The sequence below is a fragment of the Sebastes fasciatus genome, chromosome 23 (genome assembly GCF_043250625.1).
Source record: "Sebastes fasciatus isolate fSebFas1 chromosome 23, fSebFas1.pri, whole genome shotgun sequence".
In the NCBI taxonomy this organism is placed as follows: domain Eukaryota; kingdom Metazoa; phylum Chordata; class Actinopteri; order Perciformes; family Sebastidae; genus Sebastes; species Sebastes fasciatus.
This window is the reverse complement of record NC_133817.1, coordinates 2,654,276-2,664,086: the sequence shown is the minus strand read 5'-3', so window position 1 is coordinate 2,664,086 and position 9,811 is coordinate 2,654,276. Positions and strand designations below refer to the sequence as shown.

The 9,811-nt window shown below is 41.4% G+C and overlaps 1 protein-coding gene across 3 annotated transcripts; it reads right to left on the bottom strand.

Moving 5' to 3' along the window:
- Window positions 1-1,668: 1,668 nt before the first annotated feature.
- LOC141761599 (sorting nexin-4-like) lies at window positions 1,669-9,680 on the bottom strand. Of its 3 annotated transcripts, none has more exons than XR_012592607.1 (15): window positions 9,529-9,680; window positions 8,095-8,219; window positions 7,557-7,695; window positions 6,702-6,851; window positions 6,565-6,612; window positions 6,413-6,468; window positions 6,026-6,098; window positions 5,557-5,618; window positions 5,145-5,210; window positions 4,944-5,033; window positions 4,247-4,346; window positions 3,981-4,126; window positions 3,655-3,769; window positions 3,468-3,575; window positions 1,669-3,365 (listed from the first exon to the last, which is right to left on the bottom strand). XR_012592607.1 is itself a non-coding variant. In XM_074625037.1 (14 exons), the coding sequence occupies exons 1-14, from the start codon at window positions 9,619-9,621 to the stop codon at window positions 3,528-3,530; spliced, it is 1,311 nt and encodes a 436-aa protein (XP_074481138.1). In that variant the 5' UTR covers window positions 9,622-9,680; the 3' UTR covers window positions 1,669-3,527. The 3 variants fall into 3 exon arrangements, 1 of the variants encoding a protein (XP_074481138.1); XR_012592606.1 differs by having other exon boundaries at window positions 1,669-2,932; XM_074625037.1 differs by having other exon boundaries at window positions 1,669-3,575.
- Window positions 9,681-9,811: the final 131 nt, after the last annotated feature.

Sequence of the window (9,811 nt, the reverse complement as noted above, 5' to 3'; positions counted from 1 at the left end):
ATTACCGCCACCATCTGGACTGGAGTTTGGAACAGAAGATTGTGCAGAAACAAAATAGAACTAAAAAAAAAATAAAAAATAAATAAAAAATAAATAAAAAAATTATAATGAAAACTCTAGATTCTTTTAACTAAATCAGTTTTTCTCAAAAACTGAATAATTTCACTGTATATATTATCTGCTTTATTCCCCAATAGACCTGACACTGAAAAGTCGTGATGTTTTGCCTTCCTTAGTGTCTGAAAAAGGTGATTCCTCTGGATAGTGTAATTACTGCAGTGTATCAGTACGTGTTTATATTTCTACTCTTTGATGGAGTATCAGGGTCATATTGAGGGAAAAAAATAAATCTGAGATTTCGGGAATAAAGTCATAATATTATGAGAATAAAGACATCATATTATGAGAATACAGATGTAATATTATGAGAAAAAAGTCGTAATATTATGAAAATAAAGACGTAATATTATCAGAATAAAGACGTAATATTACGAGAATAAAGTCGTAATATTATGAGAATAAAGTCGTGATATTATGAGAATAAAGATGTAATATTATGAGAATAAAGTCGTGATATTATGAGAATAAAGACGTAATATTATGAGAATAAAGACGTAATATTATGAGAATAGAGTCGTGATATGAGAATAAAGATGTAATATTATGAGAATAAAGTCGTGATATGAGAATAAAGATGTAATATTATGAGAATAAAGATGTAATATTATGAGAATAAAGTCGTAGTATTATGAGAAAAAAGTCGTAATATTATGAGAAAAGACGTAATATTATGAGAATAAAGTCGTGATATGAGAATAAAGATGTAATATGAGAATAAAGACGTAATATTATGAGAATAAAGATGTAATATTATGAGAATAAAGTCGTAGTATTATGAGAAAAAAGTCGTAATATTATGAGAATAAAGTCAGACGTTTACGAGAAAAAAAGTCGTAATATTATATGAATAAAGTCGTAATAATATTATAAAGAAATAATTTTACGTGTTATTTTAGAAGAATTTCTGAAGAAGGAACCACACTGATCTGCTGGGGGAAACTGCCTCTTTTGTAGAGGAGGAAATTAATTTGTTTCTAGTAAAGTTATGACTTTATTCTCGAAATCTCTGATACTCTGTCATACTACTCCACTTTTACTCACTATATTTAATTTACTGCTGGAGTTACTTTGTAGATTAACACAATTATACTGCACACGTCATATACAAGTCATTTTTGTTCATTACTGAGCCCTAGAATACTTAATTTTAGAGCTGTCAAAGTTAACACATGTTGTTATGGTGTTAACTTTGACAGTGGGCGTAAATAAAGGATCTGAACATCTGTAATTCCAGTTCTTTGCATTCGGATCTGCTGCGGTGGCCATCATCTACACATTTCTAGGAGGTTTCTACTCAGTTAACTGCTTAAAATGAATCACATTAAGAGAGAAACAGCAGAAAGCTGTTAGGCATTCTTGTCCTGTTTTCTTAAACATACAGTATCCACTTAATAAATAAAACCATATTCCTCTACCACACATTCAGAGCTTTGTTTTGATGCAATGTGATGTGTGTGTCAAATGACGTGTTCTACATGTAAAGTTAGAATAAATCTAATAAATGTGTATTTCTTAGTCAACGTATCAAAATACACAAGAAAAACTAAATACAGACACATTTTTATTCAAATAAATAGAAGAAACAAGAGCTTGAAATATTAACGAACGGACAAATGGAGTTATGAAAACTTCATATATACACACACACAAAGCTTATTGCTGGCAAGCCTCCAAACAGGAAATAAAATGTTATTTAAACACAATCAATTCAGTCAATAAATATGAAGGTTGAATTCAATGAAACTAAATCAAATCTTAAGACTGAGTACCATGAATGTTATGTGCAGCTTACTGTACATCGAGTACAATACGTCGACCTGGACGTCACCAACATGTCATCAACATGTTGATGCATGAATCAGCTCCCAGCGGAGGGAAGAGGAGGAAATGTAACGCCACTAAGATGTTTTATCATAAAGCTGTTGAGCACTACGTCATACTTTAGACGTCTTTATGTTGCTCAAGTCGCTTTCACACCTGTAGCTCAGTTCGTTTGGTTCGGACCGAGGAAACATATGAGACACTACTGCCTTTCGGTTCTGGTCCAATTTGGTTCACACTCCTGCATTCATTTGACAGGTTCATTGCCACATGGACCCACAAATCAAATTCTGGTGTGTGTTTATGTTCTCCGGTGTCACAAAGAGCTCACCAAGAAATAATGGATTAACGAGCATCATTAGTCCAGACTGCAACTAGGGATGTCACGATACCAGAAATCTAGTAGTCCATACCAGTACCAGTGAATTTCCACGTTCTCGATACCAAATTCGATGCCGCAGTAAAAAAAACAACAATAAATCCCCTGTAATGTATACAGTACATGTGTCTATATAGATCCTCAGATTTGCAAGCAGTAGTTTAAATTCACTGACATGGTGACATTTCACCGGGTAAAGGCTACCAAAGGTGCGACCAAGTCATTGTTTTGCAAGTCACAAGCACAATTGGTTCAAACAAAGTGGATCTGGGGAGTTAAGTGTAAGATAATCAAATGCAAGTCCCGATAACATGCACCGGAAATACAGAGTCCAGAGTTCAATAATAAAAAAACAAAACACCACTTTTCAGAGATTTAGCAATAAGCAACAAAAGATAGAAATTCAGTTTGTTCAGTTCAGTTTTTCCCCCCACGAGTGAATCCTCTTCTTGAACATGGATCAGGATCGGGATCTCTGCATCTCTGGATCTCGCTGCTGCATGGCGCTGTTGTGTGTGTGTCAAACTCCGACAGAGAGCAGAGGACAGAAGCAGCCGCATTTGGCGCTTGGCGGGTGTTCATTGCGGACCCTGCAGGTATCGTACTTCGGTACTGTAGAAAACAAGCACCGTCACGTTTTTAGTATTTTGGCATCGACTTGGTACCGAAGGGTTCTCGTGACATCCCTGTAGGATATTACTACGGACATTCATGTAGTATTACGTCACAATGTCTGCTGTATTAGCCGTGTGTTTACTACATGTTTATTTGCGTATAGAGCGGGGAAGTGAGATCGGATCACACGTGGTCACTGGAGACGCATGTGGAGACGTATTCTAATGCCAGGTGTGAACAGACGTACTAAGAGCTGTCCTCTTGTGATGGGATCACTCAGGACGCGTGTTAATACCAGGTCTGAACAGGGCCTCATGTAAAACGGTTAAAGTGCCTCATGAAGGTGAGAGGAAATGGTCTTGGCTGAATATTGAGTCTCCAGTGTCCCAGTCATGTGCTTTGTGTGATCCACCACCTCCCTAAGCCTTGCCTAACAGTGAATGTAAATCACGACTGAAAATTAGTCGCGTATGAACGCCTTTATCTGTAAATACTTGAAATTACATTATCTTTATACGCAATGTTACTTTACTGGCATCATTTCCCAGCATCCACCACTGAGGGTGGATATCCTTTGAATATGGCTTCACCTTTACATCTTCAGGAAACAGTCTTTGGCATTGCCCCACATCTGTATTCCCTGCAGGGAGAGAGAGAACACTTATCATAAACATGACCTCTACGGCCGTCCTGTGACCTTCAGATGTGCTGCTCTGTACCTTTTTACACATGCTGATCTGCATGACGGCGTAGTTGATGAGCGCTTCTCGCAGATCTTTGTCTTTCTGCTCCTTGAAGCGCTGCATGTCCACCCACGCCCTCTCAACATGCTCTCTGTGGTGAAAACAGATCAACTATATTAAATATGTTATATATATATATATAGAATCATGGACAGACACGTGATTCTCTGTCAGGCCCCGATCACACAGGGCACGCTTTGCAGGTGGAATATGCGAGGCGCACCGCACCCGATCAGACAGAGCGTTTTGTTTTTTTAGAACGCAGATGAACCCTAACCCTTTAAGCAGTGACCACGACTCACTCGCACTCGAGCGTTTTGTCCTTGACGGCCTCTTCCCCCTCCGCTATCAGCTCCTCCAGCAGCTTCAGTCTGGCCTCCCTCTGCTCAGGCGCCTCTTGGCCAAAGAGCTTGTTGGTCATGCCTTTGAAGGAGAACGTCCGCACAATCTAAGGAAGATGAACAAACACAGAAAAGTATGTTAGTTTGGAAGCTGTTAACATCTTGGTCTTAGCTTGGTTTGCTTAAGAGTAACAGACAAAGGAAGTTATGAGTATAGTGTAGTGTACCCCCGTAGCCAGCTCCTCATGCTGCTGCTTCTTGGAGATGAGGTCCTGGGAGGCCATCTCAAGCTCAAATTGGGTCAGCTCATGTTTCCTGCACACTGCCCTGCCAAAGCAAAGCCTACTACATAATATCATGACATCATGCAGCTCTTATGCTCCAGTACAAGCCTTTGACATCGTAGTGGAACACAGAGAGTAAATATCCAATGAACACAGATCTGATTAGGGTCGCAAAAAGACTTGAGTCTTCATTTGAGTCTATGCGGAGGTAGAAGTATGTTACCGCTTTTATTGTTGTAGTCTGAGCAACGTGACGTCATATCCGCTCCGTATGCGTCAAAAACCAAAACAAACTGCCAACTTTGTGCATTATTGTAGCACGAATCAGGACTGAGGACTGAGACAAGAAGGGAAGAGACGGTTTGTGTGTGTGTTTGAGTTTTTATTTTTTAAACTACATTTTAGTCTCGTCTTTTATCGTCAACGATATTGCATGTTTAATATTGTCACCGTTAGTGTTTAACACCGGCGTCTCGTCATCGTCGTGGAAAGAAAGTCATTGACGAACATATTTCATCATAGTTTTACGAATTAAATCAACACTGCGCGTAACACCGACTACCACGGCGAGCCTCGACGTTATGATGTTCACGGAGCCGTTACAATATTTTGTAAAGATGTTGCTAACATTGTGTCTCACCTCAGAGCTTCAGCATAGAAGAGATACTCTTTCAGTTGGTCGGCATAATGTTCCTCTTCTTCTAAGATATCATCTATTGAGGCAGCATATCTACAGACAAAGAAAACAAGCAACACACAGCTGGTAGTGGCAGCAACAATCCTAAATGTAATAAAAGCATAATAACAGAGATAGATGGATGATGACGGCTCAGATACTCACGCATCCATATGATGACCGGCACTTTGCAGCCCGTCTCCCATCTCTCTCTCTATGGCGCTCCACTCGCTGCAGTGAACACACGGGTACACACACACATTTGCAAATTAGCAATGAGAGTCTGTCACACATTTGAGAAGAATAGGTTTTGTTTTCCAGTATGAATGATATGCAGTGTTATTTATTTGCTCTATTATGTCTCATAAGTTGTTGCAGCAATTTTGGGGTTGATACCATTTGTTACACAAGCTAGCATGACTTGGCGATGGATTCAGCCTCTGACAGACAGTAAAGGGTCTCAGAGGGTAAAACTAGATTGTTTCTGTTTTCCAAATTGAGATGCTGAACAGATTGTAAAGCCTTATTTGTGATGTCATGTGCAGATACTTTATGATGACGTGCTTGTTTATCGGACCTGAAGACTCTTCCGTAGTTCCCGTGGACCTTGTAAACACCGTAGAGACGATCTGCCACCCTCTAGACAAGACACAGAAATAAACACCTGAAACTTTAGATGTTAATTAAAAAACATAGTGAATATGTTTTGATTCAGATTTCCAGCCTAACGAGCAGGTGTCAGGAGGACTTTCATTTATTTGTATACACAAATTAATAATCAGTGTCAAGTTCCTTCAAGAACAAGAACTGAGGTGATGACATGTTGAGTCTACTCTGGTCAGTTAGCTCCTGAATGCATCTTGTGGGGCGACTGTTTTCATCAACTACTGTTTCCAAGGTCAAGAATGATCTTTCAATCTCAGTACACAAATTATTGTTTTTTCCTGACCAGCGAGAGAGAGAGAGAAACAGAGAGAGAGAGAGAAACAGAGAGAGAGAGAGAAACAGAGAGAGAGAGAGAAACAGAGAGAGAGAGAGAGACTTACTGCTCGTGCTCGGAGCAGCTGAGATGTGTGAGACTGCAGCTCATCGCTGTAGTGTTTCATCTCCATGAAGCGTCTGAGAGAAAATACAGAAGGCGGTGATTACATTTCCTTTACCTCCCTGCTACCTAGTTGTTTAAAAACACCAAAAATGAATCCTGATTTACAGGTTTACTGTCCCCCCCCCTCGCTCCCACTGCCTTTCTCTTCATACATCCATGGCCTTTCCCCTGTCCTGTTGCTGATTGGCTGGAATAGTGCTGCGTTCAGGGTTGGATCATTTTTTTAAATCTAGCGTACTCTTGCTAGTTTCATAACCAACTCTAGCTTTAAGGTAATATTTTAGTTATTACATCAAGTTAGCTTTGGTAAACACTAACACTAACTTACTTATCTGGATTTCTCACCCTGAAGGTGGCACTGAGAGCTCTCAGCCTGGAATCCGCCTGGAATACAAGTAACAAGGAGGTGATCAAGCTTTGTGAACACTGAAAATCTTTGTATGAATTGCCTGTAAGATTAAAGAAAATTCCACAAAGTACCTTTGCCTGAAATCCTGTCTCATACACCACTTCCTTCCAGCCGTGTTCCTGCCACACATAGCGGTGGAAAAAGCGTTATTCATCGAGCCTCTGATCTGTTAACTATCTCTTGACTGACCCAGAGTTGCAGCAGGTACCTCAGTGAGAAAGTGGTGGAGGATCTTGTCATTGGAGAGGACCAGATGTGATGCCACGCGAAGCAGAAAGTTCTCCAGCCCGACCCGGCGGCGCTCCACGAAGTCTGGGTCCATGTTGTCTGCCGACAGCTTGTGCCACACAAACTCTGCCTGCATGCAAGAGAACAAAGACACATTCAGTGATTCAATGACATTGTTGCAGCGTCTTTCATCAATCGTATTGGTGCATCAACACGTACAGTTTAACCATTTATCTGCACTATAAGCCATCGAGGTGAATAAAGCACGTGTACGCCTTCTGTAAAACTGGAAAGCCTTGAAGATAAGCCATTATTCACTCCCCAAGCCTGGTGAGGGCTTTGCTTATTGATCTCTTTATCAACCCTGACATGGTTGCATTTAATTACTAATACTTTTCCACACTGCGTAGGAATCCTGTGTTGTGTTGTCTAAAAACTGCACTGTTACTGTTTCCCCAGGAGAAAAAACACACAAAGGAGCCTCAAAGAAAAGAAGAAATATAAGTTCTGCAAATATATTTCCTGTCAGTCTTCATTAGTCATGATCTTTTGAAGTGAACCAGTCTATCAGAGATCGTTTCATTTCCTAGACAGTAGTGGACATTTAATAACTCTAATAACAGCTTTTTTTCTGAAACACACGGAGCAAACAAACAAGAAATCCAGCTCCGTAATGGTTGATTTAGGGCCTTAATTTAGCCGGAAGCCAGTCCTCAGCCTACTTATTCTTATCCTGTCACATTATATTCAACATTTCTTGAGGGACATAAAGCAAGGCTGCAATCCTCCTGAGTAACACTAAACAGGGTTTGGAAAGCAGCCGCACTGAACTCACCCTCTTCTCAGGCAGCGGCGGGACCACGATGTACGGATAGGTAACCAACAGGTAGTTCCGCAGGAGTTCAAATTCACTGTATCTCCTCCACAGAGAGTCGGGGGCTGGGTTACGACCGTCAGCGACTGCATCCATTGGCCTTAAGAGATTGAGTTTTGCACAGTGACAAAATACAGAAGTGAATTCATGCACACGAGAGATAAGACAAGAAGAAGTACAGATATCAGAACATCTCTGCTCAACCCGCAGCACTTCCTTTTTTATGGCAAGCTGTTTTAACATTTAATAGCTAAGCTTGACTATCTGGAATTAACATTAGATATATCTAGAATTGCATTTTGACTAGTCAGAATGACATTGTGACATCATTCTGACTAGTCAATTACTAACACGACAGTTAGAGATATCTGTAATCCAGTTCTGACTATCCTAAATAACAGTTACAGATATCTCTAATGAATATCCCGTCTAGCTATTAAATGTTAAAACGGCTTGCCGAACCTCTTTAAATGGCCGATAAAGGGCGCGCTGTTCTCACCGTGTTTCGATGAGGTACACGGTGAACGTCTCCTGCATGTTCACCGTGTTCTTGCCGTTCCTTTTCTCAGCCTCAGCGACGCAGATCTCCATTCTGCGCAGGAGAGTGGAGCCTTCTTCCACCATCTGAACCATCACATCACATCACACAGTGTCATTAACAACCTCTGAAAACAGCTCTTTACAAGACATTTGGGCGGGGTCTGAAATTAAGTTTTTCCCCTCAAAGTTCTATCTAGTGAAGCCCGTCTGTTAAACAGTGTTGGCCGCGGTCGGAGGACGCGGGGGAGACCGTAGCTTTGGTCTCCAGGACCGGAGTCTCTGCTGTACTCTGCTCCTCTGCCTGCCTGCCTTCACTCAGCTCGCTCCACCTCTCAAGTGCATGCTGCTCACTCCACACTGCAGGAGAGTTAGTTTAGCTGTGAGAATATCTAGTGAATATACAGTGGACGTTTGTGCAGAAATAACTGCTGCAGCTCCTCCAGACCAACAGAGGTTTCCCGTGTCTTGTGAAGTGACGGGGCTCCGCAGAGAGAAACGTTATCGTCTCCGAACAAAACTCCGGCGTCTCCCCCGTTCCCTCCGGCCGCGGTCGGGAGGCTGAGGCGGGAAAAGCCAACACTAGTATCAGCATTGATTCATGGAGAGACCTTGGTCTGGTCAGCTAACATTACTGCCAAGCAGCTGAAATATAGAGTGATATTGTGCTTTTAGCTGACGTGTGTCTCCTCACTGTGTTGAGCGATGCTCCTTCATGTCTATGTAGAGCGAGCACAAGCGGCAGCAACAGGACGCTGACTTTCGTTGACTTAACGGCCACAGGTGTCGCTGTTAAGAAGCATTTCTGATTCTTACAGACAGTCCCTTTAATGATAGTGTCAAAAACATTCTGCCTACTGAAGCTTTAATCCTGACACTTCTTAACTTAGGAATGCTTTAAAAAATTGTTTTATATTTCTTAATATAAAGGAAAACCTCTCTGCCATGGTGGCAGGTGACCTGGGATTGTTTACTGCATCAGGCAGGTGACAGGTGTTTATTCAATTCCCTGCATTTGGCTCATTCATGGCCCTACTTTTTCTTGTTATAGTTAGGCTACAAGCTAACAGATGTCCATATGAAGCATTATTTATTAAGCAAGTTAATGTTAGTATGAAAACAACAGTAGACTGAGTGAATCACACATAACCTCTGGAGTTAAAACAAGTTAGAGGAAACATAGTTAGTACCTGAATAGTGCCTAATCACCGTGTATCCTTCCACTCAGCCTAATCACCGTGTATCCTTCCACTCAGCCTAATCACCGTGTATCCTTCCACTCAGCCTAATCACCGTGTATCCCTACACTCAGCTGAGCTTTAAACCGTTAGCCAGTACACCGTTAACACACGTTAACACGGTATTTATCCACTAAAAAAGTAAAAACTGTTTTTACCGTGTTGTTTAGGCTGTTGCTGCCGTCTGCAGCTGTGAGGTCTGAGTCGTCATCAGTGGCCACCGACTCTTCTCTTCCATCCTCCGCCATCATCCTGCTCTTCCTCCCTGATGTTTTCAAGGCCTATAGAAGGAGGCTCGGTCACGGATGTGTGTGGGGTATGACGCATGCGCAGTGTAACTGAAGCTGCGGCCAGATTTTACTGCGCATGTGCAATACCCCCGAAATTATGACGCGTGTTCAAACCTCCTTTCCATAGGCCTTGGATGTTGGTGGTGAGCCT